At 47.7% G+C, this 21,407-nt stretch overlaps 1 protein-coding gene across 1 annotated transcript in view; it reads right to left on the minus strand.

The window, feature by feature from the left end:
• LOC139052218 (homeobox protein B-H2-like) overlaps positions 1 to 21,071 on the minus strand; it is a 66,187-nt gene extending 45,116 nt beyond the window's left edge. The window contains exon 1 of the mRNA XM_070529315.1: positions 20,862 to 21,071. Within this exon, the coding sequence (XP_070385416.1) occupies positions 20,862 to 20,886 (25 nt within the window). The 5' untranslated portion in view covers positions 20,887 to 21,071. The remainder of the gene's footprint in view (positions 1 to 20,861) is intronic.
• Between the last annotated feature and the right edge of the window lie 336 nt (positions 21,072 to 21,407).

The raw sequence follows: 21,407 nt of genomic DNA on the forward strand, positions 1-21,407 counted from the left end.
TGTGAGACGCAACGCTCGTTAGGGCTGCTGTTTCTGAGCGGCTTTATGGTCCGGATATTAGGAGCCAAATACGCAGTGCTTTTCGTGCGTAAGTATACGCACTGCTCACCATTGGCCGGCCACCCTCGATAATAGTATGATCGCTCCCAAAGGTTGGCCGGCGCTGCGCTCACCAAGTGCTCTAAATATGGATGGCTTCGCGAATACGAGCCAGTATTCTCTAATAACGAGAACTTGAGTTCGCTACATGGTTCAACTGCGGCTCGTGCGTGTTATTTTCCCCCCATGTCTCTGCTCCATTCAGCGATCGATCATGCAGAGTGGTTTATGTGCTGTTAAGGCCTCAGGTTGTCTAAAAAAGAAAAGCTACTGAGGGACATGTGTGTCATAAACACAGGTAAACGGCCCCGTTGCTAGGAATACACCACAAAGTTGTAGCATGAAAGATAAAACTGATACATGACTACGCTGCCAAGAACACAAAATGATAGACTACAACCAAAAATCACAGGTGGCAGTGTAGGCTTCCACCGCGAAGCCGAAAACAAAGCTTGTGTTACCCATTTTGCTTCAGCATTACTGCGAAAACATTCGTCGTTGTCTCGCTTCTGATAATTTGCGACACTTTGTTTAGCAGACGGAGAACAGTAGTTTAGCATCCGCTAGTTGCTCAATATTCGGTTAGTTCTGAATATTGGCAAATATCGAATAGTTCCTTTTCGAATACGAATAGTTAGTATGTGGCATTCGATGCGTGTTCGAAGCTTCGAATATTCGCTTCCGATTTCGAAACTTGAACGCCATGGTATTATGCGAAACGAAAACACGATCTTGGGCCGGGCATAGTGCTGGAACCAAGCACTATTTCGAGCTTGTTACGGTTTCTGAATTAAAAAAAAAATACCAGGTGCACTGCTTTGTCCCGTTCACCACAAATACACAGACATATCTGCGGAATGTTTTGTACCGTTCAACTCTGTTACTCTCATAGGAAACGTTTTCGCAGCAGTCGTCACTAACACCCGTGAATAGTGTGCTTGCTTGGCACGAACATTTCGTAATACACCAGATTTATGAAGATACATTATTTGATTGTTTGGGTTTAACGACCCAATGCAACACATGTGCTATAAGAGGCGCCGAAGTGCTGTTTTGTATGTGAGCGGGCGTAGGGGATGATGTCTTCGGATCCGGAATAATATTGACCACCTCTGCTCAGCATCAGAAAGCATAGATTTGGGCTCGAGGCGTGGTTTCTCTGCACACTGAGCAATTAATGTACAGTAGCAGTGCTGTACATTGCTTCTCTTTGAGAAATAACTTGCACCTAAAACCCGGGCCTTTTGTCTGCAGAAGCCCATGGGCCAAAGTATATGGGAGCAGTGTTGGGAAGCCTAATGCAATTGACACAGGAAATAAGATGCGCTGTCCATTTAAATGATCGACGATTGTTTTTCAAAAATGAACGATAACGCTACTTGAATTGATCTGCTGTAAATCGTTGTCAAGGTACTTTGAGTATGTGGCCGACAGAAAGTTCGCACACTCCATTGCCTCGACGATTTATAGAGTTGTTACTATCTGTGAGCTAAAGTATATAGTGGTACAGTGGCAGCGCGCTTGTTCTGCACTGGAACTTGCTCTTTCTTGCTACTAAAGACGTGTATTCAGTAAGCGCATCACTGTGCACTACTCCGAGTGAAATAAACTGCGCGTCATAAATGCAGGACTGCACGGCGAGAGTCGCCACACACATCAGTTCACTACGCGCGCAGCGAAGAACAAAGAGCAATTAGGGAATGGCGAGGCTCGCGAGGCGTGACTCACGCTCGCAGCGCGCAAATGCACAGTGAGCAGCATCCGCCGCAGCATCCCTTCCCGCTCTCCTTCCTTCCTTTGCGTGCCACCTCATCCGTCACCTTTCTGACATCCCGTCGCGCGTGCCGCCCGCAACGATGCCCGTCACCGCCACCTTCCTTGGCGGCTGCCGAGGACAGCGCGCGGCTCTTAATCAATCTCATTAGCGGCTGCCGCACAACAAAATGGCCGCGAGGGGGAGGTTTCGCTTCGTCTTCTTGCGGCGCTGAGCACGCGTAGAAAGTCACGGCCGCGACCGACGCAGGCCGCCGTTTCACGGACCGCCGACTCCCTTCTCCCTTCACTCGTGAGCACCGGACTCAGTGCGCGCACCGAGAGCCGGAATCGCAGCAGCGGGCGCGCGAACGTGCGCGTCGCTCGTTTCGAGGTCCTAAATACGCGCTTCGAAGAGCAGCAGCAGCCGAAGCAGTTCATTAAAACCCCCTCGAATTGACACGGCTCACTGGTCACGGGACAATCCCAGAAGCACGCGCCCAGTGCACGCTCGGATGGACGGCCGCCGCTGCCTGGCCGTGGCTGGCGGGCTTGTTCAGGCTGCGGAGAGAGGCGCTACGCCGAGAGAAAGCGCGCGGCCAGTCGTGAACTCTTCACGCCGTGTTTAGCGCGGCCTTGTCGCAACGCAGGAGGGTTGCAGGAGTGCATAGCAGGGACCGGGGAGAGGGGAGGGGGGAAGGATCACCATTGTCGCAGTGTTGCTAGTTCGCAGAGGGCCCGCCAGTCGCCGCCACTGGTTGTCCTATCGAGTGAACGCGACTTCCAGCAGCCCTGTTGTGTTACACATTCAAGTACTATTGTCTACAAGGCTCGTGTTTGACTTCATTTATAAACAAGGTTTCATGAGTACGTGCGTCCGTATGATTATAGGGATCTACGCGCAACATCATAGCAACGTTAAGCTTACATTAAACCACGTGCATGTACCACAATTAAATGGGCCGCGATAACTACTTCGCAACGGCAGCGCAGAAAGGAATGCGAAAACTTCTCTCGAAGCAAAATGTAATAAATTTGGCTGGATATTTCAGTAAGAGATAACTACCAGTTAATTAACAAGCTGTTCTACTAACACTGTACGAATCTCTGTCTGTATTAAAAACAATCAAACGAACTTATCTAATCTAGAAATGTTTCCCAATCGGCTGGCATTCGGGCAACCACCACTCGTGCTAGCGATCGGTGTGATAAGGAGGCAATCGCCTTGGCGATCGCCAATCTCGGACGGCGCTTACGTAAAAAAGTATTGTGAATAAGGGTCCTGTATCTATAATCACTAAACAGTTCACACTTTACTATTTGCCATTGAGCGGTCGCCATCGCTAATGAATAACAAGGCGCAAGTGAATGGTGGTCGCGATGCGACCACCATTCACTTGCGCCTTGTTATTCATTAGCGATGGCGACCGCTCAATGGCAAATAGTTCTCACGAACAAGTTTTCTTAATTATGTCTCTGTTACTTCCGATATATCCGAATCGAATTAGACGACTTTTGCGCAATCGTAAGTACACTGTAGTCCCGTCGTCACCCAACTGCACTCGTTCCCGCATGTTTTGATGTGCATGAATTTCACAAAGGTAGCGGCTGAGTGTACTTGAGCCAACATCCATGGCGTCTGTCGCAGTAGTCGCCAGAAAAAAAGGTATGTTTGCCCTCCAGGTATGATTCGATCGCGGGTTAAGACACGTTAGCCATCGCGCCATCTTGAAAGTTGTTTTCATCGTCTCCGTCGTCGTCGTGTCATCATCGTGCCACCTTTTATTTACTGGATGTTTGCAAGGTAACGCTGGCAGCTCTTGCTAGCGCCCACTACTCATATGCTCCAACGAATAATAAAAAAAACGAAAACGCTCATCGAAGAATAAAGCGAGAGCGACATACAAAAAGCAGTTAAGAGGTCATGCTACAAGTTCACAAATCATCACGTCCGCAAAACGAGTCATGGCACAGTTACCGCGCCAAAACATAAGTGCAGTTAAGCCATTGGGAGAAAAAAAGAACGTTGAAGCCGTTTGACTCGAAGGAAAACGAAACAAAAAGCAACAGCGCTGGCGCACCAGACATCGCATGTGCGTCACATTATCATCACATACACATTGAGCGTGCATGAAGAGATCTCTGCAATCGTGGGCTTGTGTTATCGTGCTTGATGGTCATTGTCGTAGGGTCAACTAGCACTGTTTTTGATGACGTTATAGCCGTACTTTCCTTTGAGGGGCACTAAACAAAATTTTAAAAGCAAATAAAATAGGCGGTGAAGCGGAAGAAACGGAGGAAAGATAACTACCACCATACCTGTAAGTATACCAGATGGAAACGCATGTCATGACATCAGCTGTAAGCGTGTTAAAAGAAGGATGTTTTCTTTCCACGCCTTCTGTTCAGTAACCGATAAATGTGAGCATCCGTGGGCTTGCAGTATAGGTTTGATAACAGAAATGAATGTAGCTCTAGTCGAGGAAGAGGATGCGACAAACACTGCATGCAGGTAACTTGCGTGCTTAATAGAACTAATATTCTTCCTGAACTCTGGGCAGGCGTTGTGTCCCTTCCGGTGGCAGTTGCAAACTTGCTCCTTGCTTTCTTTCTTTTTCAATTTTCAAGTGTATAGCATGGTTTAAAGCTAAACAACGACAACAACAACAACAGCGCAGGGTGCCCTCAAGCACTTCGGTTTCCTTTATAATCTGCTCATTCATGGCATAGTGAGGCTCTCGACTTTGGCAACCTTGATGCCATGAATTAGCATATATATTAGGGTTTATTGACCAGTTGCCTGCTTGTAAGCTCACGTATTACGTGACGCCTGAAGCTGAAAGGATGCTCAACATCTGCGGCCATGACCGTGAGTGGCTCTGACTAACACTCCCAAGGCTAGATCTTCTACACAAACACAAATGCCCAAAAAGAGTTGACTAGAGGAGGGCCGCCATGGCAGCTACACGTTACAGCATCGCACGCGTAACGCAGCAGATGTGGATTTTGGTCCCACCCGTGAAAAAGCTGTCTTTTCGACCACTTTTGTTGCACTTTTGTTTATTATTTCTGCATCTCCATTTAAAAAAAGCACAGCTAATTTCATCCATGCTGTTCTTGGCTTGTCTCTTGCCTTGTAAACTTGTAAATGACAGCAGGAGGCACACAGGACACTGATTTTCAGATTACGTGCACTAACCTGCGAGGGAGAGACATAGGATGTAGCGATACATTGAACATAAGAAAATCAGTTTGTTAACACAGCAGCGCACAGTTCTGTGATTACACTTTCCTCAAAAGCACCTTACTTTGCCACGTGCAAACACCGGTGTAGGTTATACGAAACGAAGGGCTATCCATAGCAACATTTTAACAGGATATGCGTGTTAACTGTTGCTGCGAGCAACTTTTTCCTTATGTCCCCCATAAATTGTACGTTTATGGAAATAAAGGCATATTGTATTGTATTGTATTGTATTGTATTGTATTGTAAACTAGGTTCTTGCACAGAACCTTAAGGTTCTTTGCGGTGACCCTTTTCTTCTTTCCCTTGGCCGGCACTGAGCAGACAACAAGAATTATGCTTCATCTCTATTGGTCTCAAAGTACGAGAGAGCTATGAATAATTGATGCATTTCAGCTGATAACCTAACGATTAGCTCTCGTCGTCCCGGTTGTTAATGTTCCCTAATCTTGACCCCGTTCACTCCACAGTTAAACGCTTCGTGGAAGCCTCGCAAATTCCTAAGAGCTCGGACATCCTTCCTCTCTCTCTCAATCTCTCTTTCTTCACACCGCTACCTCTGCAACACGTATCTATCCATTCCGTACGTCACCTCCACTGCATCGCGGATCCTTTGTGCGCCGTGCGGCGTTTATGCATCAGCCGTGACAGTCGCGATCACGCTCAAAAGCGGCTACGAGGCTTCCCTATATAGACGACCTCGGCGTGAAGCAGCGCACTGCCTCCTTTCTCGTCGCGCGGAAGGGAGGACGGGGAGCAGAGGAGAGGGGCCAGTGATCGCGCTCCCCATTCAGATTAGGGATCTTTTGTGTAAACGCCTTCGTTGCCGCTCGGGAAACCGAGAATAATGAGCGAGCACCGCGCTAGCGCGGCTAGCGGCGCCGCGTGTTGGGGCGGTGTGCGACAAGCCGCATTAATTGAAGCACCCCTAGACGACCGTTGGAGAGAGAGAGAGAGATAGAGCAGGGCAGAGAGAAAAGGGGGTTGAAAAGTACGAGTGAGATGGGGAGAAGCGAGTGGCTTATGGGGGCGCTTGGTATCGTGGAGAGTTGACGGGAAAAAAAAAATTAACAAAGCTCAAGCCTCTGAAAGCTGGCGCCATCCAGCGGCTATGATGAGAAACTGGGTCGCTGGCATGGTAATTAGGCTCAATTTATAATCGTTGAATGGAGATCATTAATTCTTTGTTTTTTCCCCCCTGATCCTTCGCATGCTTAGGTGTTGCCTGTGGTAAAAAGAAAAAAAAAGTAGTGAAGTTTTAACAGTTCAAAAGAGCCGCAAAACAGTTTGGCGTTCTCTGACGTGTTACTGCGCGAACGAAGTCACAATAGCAGAGCATGTAAACGATTGAAATGCTGCGATAGGTCGATTAATAGCGTAATCCGTCAGTGACATAAGCGTGATCAAAACCATACGTGGGATCATCGAAGTCCTGCTAAGTGTAATCACAGGGAAAGCAGAAACTAGGAGCACCATGCCTAAACTAATAAGGAATTCACATTTGTCGTGGAACTCGTGTCTTGTAACATTTGCGGCCGACTGTACGTGGCGCGTAGCTCATGTGCGGAGTTCTCTTTTGAATAGAAGTGTAGCTAATAGAATCAGTACGTAATCGCAATTCTCAATATGAGCCACCATGTGTCTCGTTTCTTCTACACTGAAGGTTATGGTTCGTAATGAAGCTCTACCATAATTTATCTAACTGTTTGTTTATAGACACCCGAGCTACACATACAGATGCGCTGAATAAGTCGAGAAATGCTATTTTCAGTCAAATTACTAAAAAATGACATCAACCTCTTTCTGTTTTCTTCTTGAGGAGGAGGAGGAAGTAAACTTTATTGCCCTAGAAAGAGTAATTCAGCGGTCGGGCCGGATGTCTTCATCTTCTATTGGTTGATGCCGATCTCCGGCCTGCATGGTTGGCGCCCCTATTCCAGGGCACCACTGAGCGTGGCTGCTCGTCGGGCATGATCCACCAGCCTCCGTTGGAGGCTAGGGTCGCCGCTGGAGAGCACGCTCTCCCACTGCTCCGCACTCGGATTTTTTATTTTGTGGAATGCCTTATTCGTATTGCACTCCCATGTGATGTGATAAAGTGTGGGTATTGCGCCACACCACGGGCATGTGTCCCTGTATTGACCTGGGAACATTTTGTATAGCTTATGTAAATTTGGGAAAGTTCCTGTCTTCAGCTTTCTCCAATAAACTGCCTGTTCTTGAGTGAGTGTATTGTGAGGCGGGGGATATCTGATCCTCGTCCCTCTATGGTAATTTAGTATGTCAGAGTACGTTCAATTGGGATCACTGTCATGAAGTCCTCAGGATCTGTGTTTAGGTCCGCTCGGTTTGTATGCTCGCGAGCGATCCTATCTACCCTTTGGTTGCCCTCAATCGCAGTGTGCCCCGGTACCCAAAAGATGGTGTGTCTAATGCGTTTATTCTGTTGGCCAGCGCGGAGGAAGATTTGGAGCGCTTTTAGAGCAATTCTGCGGTTAATGTAGTTTCGGCATGCTTCCTTGGAGTCTGTTAGAATTATAAGGTATCTATTTGTGCGGTAGCCCTCCACAGCTGCTAGAGCAACAGCCATTTCATCTCCCTCGGTTACCGTACAATCGCGTGCCGACGCGCAAGCGATTTCCCTATAGTTCGAGCCTATTACTGCCGCGACGACTCTTTGTTCTTGAAATTTACCAGATCATTAAAAACTAGCCTAGTATACTATTTCCTTTTTTCCAAATGAATTATATGGAGAGGTAAAAACAACTTGAACAACAAAACAATGCCCAATGATCAATGAACGAAAATGAGAAATTTTTAATTGCTGCCTCATATGTTTATATGGCAGATTTGAAACATATTATTAAAGCATTTGGATCATTTAGAAACTTGAAAGTTGACGCGATGGCGCGTTTAAGATAACCGCAACTAAATATTGTACCCTGTCTGGACACTCCTACTTCTACTTTTTGACGACGTAACGTCCTGCTCGACGGCTCACGAAAGTGTCGGGTATCCTGTCCACTGGCTAAGCTTGCGTACACCGTCATCAGCCCGAGGACCTCACTGAATCGCGCAGGTTAATGGTCCAATTGTAAGTGTTTTCATTGAACTATAGAGCTAGGTAACATACATTGCTATGTAACACTCAGGTCACGACTAAAAATATCAGCATCGTTGAGAATCGCTTGTCTTGAAATACGCTGTTAGTAATCAACCCTTTCTGATCCAATGATCCCTGCAGGAATCTTAAACGTTTACAGGAAATATCTGACACGGAGATAGACAAAGAACAAAACTATATTCAGAAACGTGAGCGTCAGCGATGGTAATTACATAATTTGTCGGCTTCATGCCGCAGACAAACACAGGTCACCGTGTCCATGCGTCGCACCATGCAAGCTGAGGTTAGGCTTCTGCTTTTGGAGCCAGCACGCCTATACTGCATATAACTCGGTTTGGGTGGCACAAAAATGGCCTTCAAGTGAGCTGTGGTCATATGTGAGCAAATTATGATTGTGGATTGAGAAGTCCGTAGGGAGCCACGTGCGGCTTACAGCACATCGACATGTCTACGACAGACGCACTGACCGACGCCGGTTTCAAGGAACTGAGGTTCGCAGACTTGGTTCGTGTGACTCCATGTGAAAGACGGCTTGAACGTTGCACAATATTTCTACGCGAAGTTGGGCGAGGAGACCTCGAATGTGCCTCATTATACTCACGACCTTGCAATTTCGCACACCATCTCATAAAACAACTAAGTGTCTGCGTACGTTTTATCCTGACATTCATTTACCGTGCCCAATGTCACGACTACAGGACAGACGATTCTTGAACAAGAATATTTGTCTCTGGTTTCACATGAAAATTTGCATTTATTCTTGTGTGAATATGTAGTCGTGTTATTCATGGTCAGCTCTATCATCGCTTTTTTACTTGTCTTCTGTACAATTACTCACTTGACAAATGCTGTTAAATTTTTTTTTGCATTATTCTCCTCCCATTGTGCAAAATGTTTGATGTATATGACGTAGTGAGCTGTCGCCAAGGCCGCAAGGCTGTTTGTTGGCAACCACTTGAAATAAATAAATCACATCAAAATCGAGTTTCTTACAGTTAAGCGGAAAATTTTGATTAAATGCCAAAAATTTGAGCGGAAAATGTTTTAAAATTTTCTCCGGGATTTTGTCATTCAGATGCACGAAATAGAAAAAAATTCGCTTTATTAAAACAATTCGGACTACTAATTATTAAATTCTGAGGTTTTGCGTGCAAAAGCCGTGATATGATTATTCGAAACGCCGTAGTGTGCTCCACTATACGGCGGATTAATTTTGACCATGCACCTGACGTTCTTTAACACCCACTACGCACGTAACGCGCGGTACACCAGCGCGTTCTCGCATTTTCTTTTTTTTCGCAAAAAATGTTAAAAACCTGTGCATGCTTTTGTTCTATTTAATCTTTTCCCCTTTGTTACATGTTTGCTCATAACCATTGGTTCGAATTCAGAATACGCGCAAGCTGGCAAGCAAAGTGACAGACAGTGGTCATATCCCTCATGCCATGAGAGCACTGCCTATACATCTCCATTTGCTAACGGGTCAATAGCGAAATTCTGGGTGAGGTTCCTGCGACACGCTTCCCAGAATTGAATGTGCCCTTCTCACTTGAGGAATTGGACGCTGCTCTGGCCTCATGCAGGCACTCATCGTCGCCAGGACCAGACGGCATCACCTACGCTGCTTTATGCCACCTTGGTGAAGATGGCCAAAGCAGACTTCTGGAATGTTATAACCAGTCATGGAATGATGGCGTCGTTCCTAAGCGGTGGAAGTCCAGCCGCTTGATACCACTCCTGAAGCCTGGAAAGTCGCCACTTGACCTAGCGTCCTACCGACCCATTGCGCTGTCCAGCTGTGTTGGGAAGGTCATGGAAAGAATCATTCTCACCTGCCTAGAATGGTATCTTGAGCGCCACAACTTATACCCCGATGCCATGGCTGGTTTTAGAAGAGGCCGTTCCTCTATTGACAACGTCATCTACCTAGTGACGTCTGTGCAACAAGAAAAACAGCACAAGCGTATATCGGTTGCACTATTCCTCGACGTGAAAAGCGCCTATGATAATGTAAGACATGAAGCCATCCTTGATGCCCTGGAAAATAATGGAATTGGTGGACGCATGTTTCGGTGGATTCGGAGCTATCTATTCAAAAGATCCTTCTTTGTGCACAGTGCAGATGGCCGAACTGCTGACCATTACACTTACCGTGGCGTCCCTCAGGGTGGGGTTCTTAGCCCCACTTTGTTCAACCTTGCAATCCTTGGCCTTGCCGACGTTCTACCACACACAGTAAACCTTTCCACATATGCTGACGATATATGCATATGGGCCTCGGCAGTTACACGTCTCCAGGTGCGCGCACGGCTCCAAAAAGCAGTGACCCTAACATCATCGTACTTGCGTGCGCAAGGCCTCAGCATTTCGACTGAGAAGTGCGCCTTAGTCGCCTTTACCCACAAGCCCATGACCTGGTACCCCATTTCTATTGACCACCAACCAATTTCCTACGCAAAAACTCACCGATTCCTAGGCGTTATTATAGACAGAGACCTTTCATGGAGCCCCCACATCACATACCTGAAGAAGAGGCTTACTTCTATCTCCCATATATTAAGGTTTCTTGCCCGTAAAACGTGGGGCACATCCGTGGCATCTATGCTTCAACTATACAGGACGCTCTTCCTAGGATATTTGCGATACAGCACACCAGTGCTGTCCAATGCTAACAAAACTAACATCCATGTCCTACAGAGCATTCATGGCCAAGCCCTTCGAACATGTCTGGGGCTACTTCGAAATGCTTCAACCGTGGCAACAATTGCCACCGCGAGAGACCACCCAATAAGGACCTATATAGATATCGACGCACTTCGGGTGCATGTTCGCCATATATCCAGAGTCCCTGACCACCATCTCGCTCGCTTGCCTGAGAAAAGACCCAAGGCAGCGTTCTCCAGATCAATTGCGGCTAACCGGCACTCTTTGTTTTTGAGGCACTCACCCGCAACAAGAACGCCATCCCCTATGTGGTGCTTCAAGAAGCCTCCTGTGTACCTTGCTGTTCCAGGAATAGTGAAGAAAGCTAGCCTGACCACGGCGGCTCTCAAGCAGATCACATTGGAACTTCTGCATTGTTCATATGCTAACCGAATTCATGTTTACACGGATGGTGCGTCTCGCTATTTAACCTTGCGATGGTGCATCTTCCGGCCCAGCTAAACGGTATTGAAGGCGTGCGGTATGCGCTGTACGCCGACGATATCACCATCTGGGCCACAGAGGGAAACATAGGGCATATAGAGGAAAACCTGCAAGCAGCCGCCCACGTAGTGGATCGCTACGCAGAGCGATGTGGACTTCAGTGTGCACCAAACAAATCAGAATTTGTGCACCTTAGACCAACACCTAAGGACACTACACAAATACATCTCTTTTTGGCTAGTGGTCCCATACACGAGGCCAAGGAACTCCGAATTCTCGGACTCTTTATCCACAATCAAAGAAGAGTCGACACAACACTAGAAAAGCTCCGCAAGGTTGGGGACCAAGTGGGCCGAATGGTCCGGCGTGTGTCCAACAAGAGAGGGGGATTACGAAGCAGGGACGCTGTGCGGCTAGCTCATGCTTTCGTAACAAGCCGAATTCTATATTCGGTCCCGTATCTCTATCTGCGGAAACATGATGAAGCCAAACTCGAAGTCATCCTCCGCAAAGTGATGAAGAGGGCCCTTGACCTCCCTGTCACAACTTCGAACGCGAGGCTTCTCGCTTTGGGAGTGGTGAACACCTTTCAGGAGCTCAAGGAAGCCCACCTTACCAGCCAGTACACACGTCTAGCTCAGACAAACTCAGGACGGCATTTGTTGGACCGGCTCCACTTGAATCACACCTTTCACATTCAGGAACGGATCCGAGTGCCCGAACTCTGGAGACGCGCCATCAGAGTTCGACCCCTCCCCACAAAAATGGATAGGGAAGACCACAGTGGTCGTCGCCAGGCGAGGGCGTACGCCTTGCAACACCACTACGGCAACAAACGCGGAGTCTTCAACGTGGATGTGGCCGGTCCACGCCGCGGGGGGTGGTATACGGCAGCGGTCATTCACGAGGAAAAGCAAGTAGATGGGCTCACTTTCAAAGCCTCGGGCTCAACACATGCAGAAGAGGTAGCTATTGCCCTGGCTGCCTCTGACCCCCGGTCTCAATATATCATAACCGACTCGCGCGGGGCTTGTCGAAATTATGAAGCTGGTTGGATCACCCCACTAGCCGAACGAATATTGGCGAACTACAGCAACGGGGGAATTGATCTTACTCCCAATTGTCTGGTCTGGACTCCGAGCCACCAGGGCCTAGCAGGGAATGAAGCCGCGAACACGGCGGCCCGAGCACTCATATACCGGGCGTCCCAGTTAGACCATGAGTACCTGGAATCCGAAGGCATTTATCTTGTAACATTCCAAGATATCACGACCTTTTACAAAGATAGGCATCGCCAATACCCAACTCCTGCAAAAGGGCTTGGTAAGGCTAATGAACGGATCTTGATTCGGCTTTTCACTAACACTTTATTGTGCCCGGCAATCTTGAAACATTTCGATTGTTCCTTCACTGGCAAGTGCCAATACTGTGGGGAGGTGGCTGACACCTACCACATGGTTTGGGCTTGTCAGCTAAACTCAGCTTTTCCCCTCAACCCTAACCCAACCCGAGAGGAGTGGGAGGCGACGCTGCTCGGTTGCTCGGACCTTCAGGCCCAAAAGGCCTTGGTCCAGAGGGCTAAGCTGGCGGCTTGTACCAATGGGGTCCCGGAATAGAGACTCCACCCATTGCGGAGCCCCATAAGGACTCTACCTCTCTTCCTGTTTTGAATAAAAGCTTTCAATCAATCAATCAATCTCGGAAAATTCTACGGGCGCCGTTGTTCTACCATCTCAATCGGTTGTCATCAAGTTTAAGACTTCACAAGTAACGACATCTACAGGTTCTGAACTGGCCGCTCTTCACACTGCTGTCGAATACATTGAAAAAGAACCCCCCAACAAATGGGCAATATTTTGTGACCCGAAAGCAGCCCTCCAGAGCTTGCGAAGTTTACGACGTGGCAATTATGAACAGCTGGTGTCACAAATCAACGAAACCTGCTATTGCGCATCTGAAAGAGGAGATGATATCATATTTCAGTGGCTACCGGGACATTGTGGCATCGTTGGCAATCACCTCGCCGATGACGCTGCCCGACGTGCCCAGGCTGGCTCACCGACACTCCTTATACCTTTATCCAGAGTCGACGCTGCAAGAGAGCTTCGCAGTCTCGCTCGTACAATCACGTTAGGTTGCTGGCATACACCACAGAACTCTAAGTGTCGTTTACACAGCCTCGACCCATCACTGAAACTTACATTACCAGCGAACCTTGCACGACGTGACGCAACACTGCTTTGTCGGCTGTGGGTAGGAGTAGCATTCACCAACTCCTACAGCTATCGTATTGGAATGGCGGATTCACCAATGTTCGCTAAGTGCAAGTGTGAAGAGACCATCAGTCACCTTCTGTGCCACTGTTCTCGCTTCGATAATCAACGTGAGACTCTCCAGTGTGCCTTAAATAGACTGGATGACAGGCCATTTACGGAAGCGAAGATCTTGGGAGCCTGGCCTCACAGTTCATTCGCCCAGAAAGCAATTCGAGCGCTTTTTCGCTACCTGAGGGCAACAGACTTGAGTGCCCGACTATAGACATCCTACACCTAAGTTCTCTCTCTCTCTCTTTCACTCCCCATTCCCCTCCCCACGTGTAGGGTTGTAAACTGGACTCAGTGTGGTTAACCTCCCTGCATTTCCGTCTTCCCTACTCTCTCTCTCTCTTTGCTAATGGGTTAAAACAAAATGGAAGCGCGCGACGAAGGAGCTGCAGACTCCGCGCTCCAGATTTGCTTAGCACCACAGAGTCTGTGTCCGAGACCGTCAGTGCGAGACACGCAACACGCACGCGTGTAGCTGAGAAAGCCAAGGCTCAAAAAGGGACGCTAAAGGGTGGGGGCGACAGGCACGCCAACGTTCGCTTCCGAAAGTTGGTGCACGCCCTTCTCTATACAACGCACGCTCGGTGCGGCTGCTCGATGCGAGAAGCGAAGGGACGCGACCGTCGAATTGAGACGCGAGCGTTGCCGGCAAACCTGGCTGCTCCTACTGCGTCACAGTAGCGCTGCAGTGTAATAGCTGCGATGACGGGTGATGAGTGGCTCGAAAGCGAACGTAATCGCGGGCTGTCCGGGCTGCCTGTCGCTTGCAGACGCAATAGATGCAGTCGAGCGCTTGTCGCGCGAGCAGTTGGGACGAGGCGCCGTCAATTACTATCTACATGGTGCACCCGTACACGCGATGGCTACTCAGGCCACCACTTGTGCTGTGGGGTGGTACTTCCACCGCTGTTTCTTGACCGTCTTCGGCACTCCTTCTTCACTGGCTGTATATACGCGTTCTTTGCCATACCCGCTTGGCCGCTGCCCAACTGCACATTTCCCCTCTTCACGCATGCAAGCAAGCAAGCAAGCAAAAAAAAAACCTAAAAAGGAGAGAGAGAGAGAGAGAGCAGTCAGCCAATTTCAATGAATGCTTCGGATCTGGACTTCATTACTGCGACAACAGCAGGCTCTCACAGCTGACACTATACCATCTTCTGCAGGGCAACTTGTTCGTTACGCTGCACACGTCTTCCTTGCCCGTTACGGTATTACCTGCTGTGGCCTCCGAAATTCCATGCACAAACGCCGCCACGTACTTCTAAAGTTTGTATGTGGCGCGCAAAATCCCAGATAAGTTTTCAAGTGCCACAGCTGCATGGTGTTTCCTACGTACAGCTATACACCAAGCGCACGTTGTTGCAGGGATACTGAGTTTGAACGCCACGTTCCCTTCGCAGCCCACGTCGCCTGTGTCCGCTACTATGTACTCCCCGCTGAGGCCTCCGAACTACATGCAGAGACACCACCACTCTCGGAGTCTGCGGGAGCGTATGTTTCACCACAGCTTGGCTTAGCGATTAGGGCGTCCAGCTATATTGCACATTGCCGCAGAGGTATGAGGTAACTCCACAGTGGTGATCGTCAGCCAATTCGCTGACTAAAGCTTAGTTTTTCGTAACCCTGTAGCAAGGGTGAAGCACAAGGTATGAGGTGGCCTGGCAACGATGATGGTGTAATGGGGGGGAAAAAACGGACGGCCAGAGCAAACCCAGTTATGAGCGTCTTGGCTGCGGTCGCAGCTCAAAACTATAGCAGACGGGTGCGAACTGTATAGGCACTGTAGGGCTGTCGGCGATGCACAGTGATCTTGGTAAAAAAGCACTAAAATGGGCAATGCGTGTATATTCACAGGGCCCTGCGAAGAACTATTACACTGGTAAGACGGTAAGATGCATTAACTATGTCAGAAGGAATACGCACACTTTCTGCGAAAAACTTAGGAGTATATATTGCAACCTTTCGGCAGCCCTACCGTTGTAACTTTCTAGAGAAAAAAAAAGAATGAAACAAATTAGACAACTCGAGGAGTAATGGACGCTTTCTTTATATATATTCTGCAGTGATGCTGACCAGTGCCTAAAACGACCTTCTCTTATTCTAACAGGTCACGAAATTTCATGTCTAAACGGTTAGTCACACAGTGAATGCTCCCAAATGCGTGTATTGTAGGCGTTATCGCGCGCGTGACGCTTGCTGGTTGCCACGTACAAAGTGTAACTTTCTGTTCTTATTCCCTGTCTTTTCTTATTAAGTATTTTACCAAATCCTTGTATAAAACCAGCAGCTGTGCCGTAATGATTTTGTTTGAGCTATGTGAAGGGGTATCCAATCTGTCCTCGTTTTCGTGTTTCCGCTTTCGTTCTAAGATGCATACATTCAGACACGCCTTTAGCTAGCATTTTTTTTTTCGTTGTGCACAATGAAGCTAGAGTTTAAAAAAAAACTGTAGATTAAAATTAAATTCTCGGCCTTTCACGTGCCAAACCGAGACCTGATTATGAGGCACGCCGCAGGGGAAACTCCGCGGATTAATCTGGACCACCTGAGTTTTTTCTTTAACGTACGTGCGCCTCTAAATGCCCGAGCGCATTTCGCCCCCATCAAAAAGCGGACGCCGCAAGCGAGCCCGCGCTACCTCAAGCTTATCAGCGCAACGCCATATTTATCCACTACATGCTGCCGCGGCGTGTATACTGCAGTCTTGCGAAATAATCAGCAATATATTCGACAATGCTAGAAAACTTGAGGGAATGGAGTCTATAGGCACAATTTACAGCGAAAGCTGCATATGACTAACCTCCCGTAGTTTTTTCGGCGTCCCTCAACAGAAACGGACTTAAATGGCCCCTCACCAGGTCTGGCCATTTTGAGCTGACAAGCGCAGAGCCTACAATGCGCGCTAACGATCATGTTTGCAAAGAATTACATCGCTACGCGCCGCGGAAAGGTGTGAAATTTCAATCCGAACGCCGTTTTCCCTTTCTCTCGCGGCGACCGCGCTCCAAGGCGGACGGTGACGTTGTTGCGTCTACGTAGTCTACGTAGTCGGGTCCGCAGTGTGACGTTGGTCGTGGTGACACGCGACTTCGAGAATTATTCAAGGAAACATCTATTTGGGTGTGATCTGTTCCTTGAATTGGCGAATTGAATTTTGGAGAAGTAATAAAACACACAAATGAAATGTCTGCGTGTTTTTTGTTTTACTTCGCACCGAAGCATGAGAGATGTACTTCTGCGTCCTCTGCTTGTTCCCACGATCATGCAGTCACGTGCGCAGGTACCGCGCGTGATCCAGCGCGTGATCATGCTCTGCGATCCGCTTGTTCTGCCTCAGTATTCGTGTAGCACTAAATTATGCGGCTAGTGATGTGTCCTTGTGCAAACGCGCAAAACCGTGTGCTGCGCGAAACGAGAGATCACAACAACTCGCACGCAACGTCGTCAGCAAAAGTACGCAGCGCCTAAAAAAACAAGCGAGGGGAAAAAAATGAAGGCGGGGCCCGTGTTCCCAGGTAGCACAAAAGAGATACGTAACGTTTTCGTGGCGTTTATCCAAGACGATAAAAACGGGTTAAAGAAGACACGAATGAGAGAACTTCGGCGGGAAAACGTCGTATATCTCTGCTAATGTCCGGCTTAATTACTTTCTTGAGACGATCTAGAACAGGTCTGCAAGACGTATACGAAAAGCTGGTCTAGAAATAGGATTGGGAAAGACACAAGTAATCCCTTTGGCAAAACTATTCGTAACCAATTTCTAAACGTTTTTAGGACGTTATCAAAAAGCTGGTCTAGAAGCGGTCTTGAAAGGTTTACGATCATCTGAAGCTAATTTTCGTGGGTGACGGGCGCGATCAGACATCGTTATTCAAAAAACGCGTTTAGTTTCGCCTCACGCGACTGGCCTATGCCGCGCAGACGTCGTCAGCCGCACCCGTTGGCACGGCCTAGGCCAATCGCGTGAGGTGAAACTGATCGGGCGTTTCGAACAACGATCTCCAATCGCGCCCCAGATGAGTAGAAGCGTCGGTGTTGACTGTAAGAGCCATGGCGCAGTGCCAAACATTGTTCCCCGCATGGCCGGCGCATCCTCTACCAAGTCGCACGAAAATGAGCCTGTTAGGAATAATAAATCCTTAATACCGCCTTTAGTAAGCTACGATGCTTACAACCACAATGGGAATGACATCCTGCAAAGAACAAATGGCCACCTCTAGGCAGGTGGCCAGACCAAGCCCTTCATGCCAAGAGTGCATGAAATGAGAACATTGTGACAAAGCAAAAACACTTTATTAAAATGTGATGCTTATGCAAGGTTCGAACAAGCTGTGTGAGAAATGCAAATAGAAGTAAAAGTACATCAACAATGACAAAAGTCGCAGAAAGGATTCGTAATGAACTCGAAAGTGAACATTCACTGGCACATAAACAAAATTCCAAGTACACATACAAAAATGAACAGAAAAACCTGGAGTGTACTAAAGTGTCTACTTTATCACAGTAAAGTGCACGTGCTATTAGATGGACTAGAGTTATGCAGAAGTGACATCGGAGCGAATGGAAGAAGTAGACTGAAAAATGCAAGAGTATGAATCGGATGGTAACTGCCTCCAAGAAATGTTACCAATCAGCTAGAAGCTTGAAAAGAGCACAAAAAGAAATACCACCGCATACCATCATAAAACAATCCTGTGACAGAAATACAAAAAATGGGAACAATGCAAAATTGGAAATATTGCCTTTAGGGTATATCAAAGAAGGTAATGGCGAGAAAAAATAACCATACAAAAAAAGCAAAAAGTGAAATTAGTACAGAATACTTAAACGGGGGATTCAGTGTAACAAGTGAACACTACTGTAGTACAGCGAACGATGAGACAGTAATGCTGCATCTTGCCACTCCAGAGCGTGAGAAATGAATATGCAAGCCTCATATTAGAAACTTGCATAAACATGGAAATAAACTGGAATGCACTGGAAGCTGCATTTGTGTAACAAAGGAAGCAATGGTCATAATAAATAGTAGGTGTTTTATCTAAAAAGCCCTTTACAAGAGGCAAAGTCGCACCTCTCTGGCAAAAACAAAGTTGCAACGAATAATTTGCAAACCAGCAAATACATTAATTAGCACACATGTCACACTTTGCACACATCTCCAGTCTCCTAAAGTAAAAAAAGCACTCTGAATGAGAAAAACGTTTAACACATGTAGCCTAGAGCAAATTCTTCGCCAGTTCACTCACACTTTCACATCCAAAAACATTTGCCACAAAGTCCAGGCACAGTTCGACTGATGTTTACCAATTCACCCCCACTTTCACGTCCAAAAATATTTGGCACACAGTCCAGGCAAAGCTTCATAGATAAACAGCTTGAGAGCACCTATACTGATTATTGTGCAGTCCCGCTGCTGGAAACAGAACTGCCGCACATGCTGGTAGTGGTTTCAATGTAGACACACTTGCTGCCCTGGACAGGTATGCTCAGATATCTGCACTGGTGCTCCATTTTGTCGAAGCAGACACATTGATGCAGTACGCTGGTAATTGAAACGTTTCGAATGCACAAGTATTCGCTTCACCAGAAAGACTTACCCACATACCACCACTGGCATATATATGCACTTGCTCTTCACTCAGTAGCATTGAACTTAAAGTGTTCCCTATGTGGGAGCCATGTGTAAAACCAGTGTCACACGACCACTCTCGATCGCGATCAAGCCCGATCCGGATCGAAATTATCGATGCGACTGGCTCACCCTCGTAACTTGCGCAAAGGAGCCAATCATGACCGAGAAATTTGATTTGTAACGGACTGGATAGCGGCTAAAAGAGCCCCGTGTGAAACCGGTATCAAATAATGCACAGACGTACGCTAGGAAGATGTGTCACAAGGACAAAGAACTGCGACATGCCCTGTTGTGCGAAGCGCGCGCACAGAACACGTGTATATATATTAAAAAGAACTGCGAGAGCGCTTCGCGAACTCCATGCGCACACATGGCACCCGCACGAACTCGGCAGGCCACCGACTAAGTAAAGCGCGAAGGGCGCACAGCGTACATTCCGACACATGTCCCAAACTGCAAACAATCGTACTACCTAAAGCATACAAGTTATTCTATACCAAGGGTATACTCGACTCACGTATGCAGTATCCACAAGCGAGTTATGCAGCGTACATGCTGTATCCATTCGCCAAATAGTAAAATTGATAACAAGCACAAAGCTACAAGGGACTCAATACATTACTACCATTTGAGGCGTCAAATAAAATCGAATTTGGCCGTTTCATATATTGGACACAATATATGGACACATGTGGTACCCGGTAATGCCATAAAATACTCATCACGTGGGTAAAGGGGGCGAAAACACAATCGAGAACCTGAAGCGCAAACGATAAAAGCACGGTATGGTGCAGTCTAGCGCGAGGGAAGAAAATAGGGCGAGCACTTGACCTCACCTTTTGGGATACCGCACTAGTACTGAATCATTAAAAAAAGCCTGTTTGAACCAGTTCCCATGTCTGCATCACTCTTGCTAAACGGGAGACTAAAATACCCCGATGACGACTCTATTGCGGAGATCGGCAAGGTGCGCACAGACAGAAATTTTGCCGCCTTTCTTCGCATTCTGCAAAATGCTTTCTTGTTAGGATCACGCATAGCGGCCGATCCCGACGCTAGGGACACACAGGCACGATTTCGTCCCTCTAACTTTCATCCTTATACTGCCCTTATCGCCTTAATTACAGCGTCAGTGCAAAGGCGCCTCGCATAACATGACAATGAACTTGAAGAGCTGATCAGTGCCCTCCACTCCGCGCCCTCCAATTGAAAACACTACTGATTTCCAAATTAAACTACACAAACAGATCGCACAACCCAAACTAATCACAGAACGTCGTTTTCTTGACGGCAAAACCCTGCAACACTTACATGACAATGGGCAGCGGCAGCACATTCAGAACAGCCGCTATCATACCACAGCGCAATGCAAGTGCGATAACGCAACTATGCCCGGCTTCACGAATAACGTGGCCGCCTTGGTCACATAACAATTGAAAACACTACTGATTTCCAAATTAAAACCACACAAACATATCGCACAACCCAAACTGATCACAGAATATCGTTTTCTTGACAGCAAAACACTGCAACACTTACATAGCAAAGGGCAGCGGCAGCACATTCAGAACAGCCGCAAACACACTACAACGCAGTGCGAGTGCGGTGACGCGACGACGCCATGACGACGCGACTATGCCCGGCTCGCCCGGCTGCCCGGCATCACGAATCACGTGGCCACCTTGGTCACATGATTTGACGACGGTATCGCCACCTTGCGCAAGGTTGGATCACGTTGATGGGTTGTTGAATATTGTAGAAGCCGCTAAAGAGGCTGACGCGCCGTGGCGTGGCGGTGGCGCCTTGAGTCGTTTTCAAAACGTATTCACCCCTCGTTTTTAAGCTGCCTGGATTCCAACGTTATCAAAACGTATTCCCCCCTCGTTTTTAAGCTATCTTGTTTGGAACGTCTTTGATGCGTCGATTCTGGTCCAAAATCCGTTTCAGACGTTGAATCCCTTAATATGACGTTTTCAAGACTTTGTGTGCTACCTGGGTTGTATATGTCACGCGATCCTCGAGGTCCGGGGGAGAACGCAGGGAAGGAAGTTCGCTTGCGGAGGCTAGACGGGGCGAGCGGAGAGA

Source organism: Dermacentor albipictus, unplaced genomic scaffold (genome assembly GCF_038994185.2).
Source record: "Dermacentor albipictus isolate Rhodes 1998 colony unplaced genomic scaffold, USDA_Dalb.pri_finalv2 scaffold_20, whole genome shotgun sequence".
Classification (NCBI taxonomy): Eukaryota; Metazoa; Arthropoda; class Arachnida; order Ixodida; family Ixodidae; genus Dermacentor; species Dermacentor albipictus.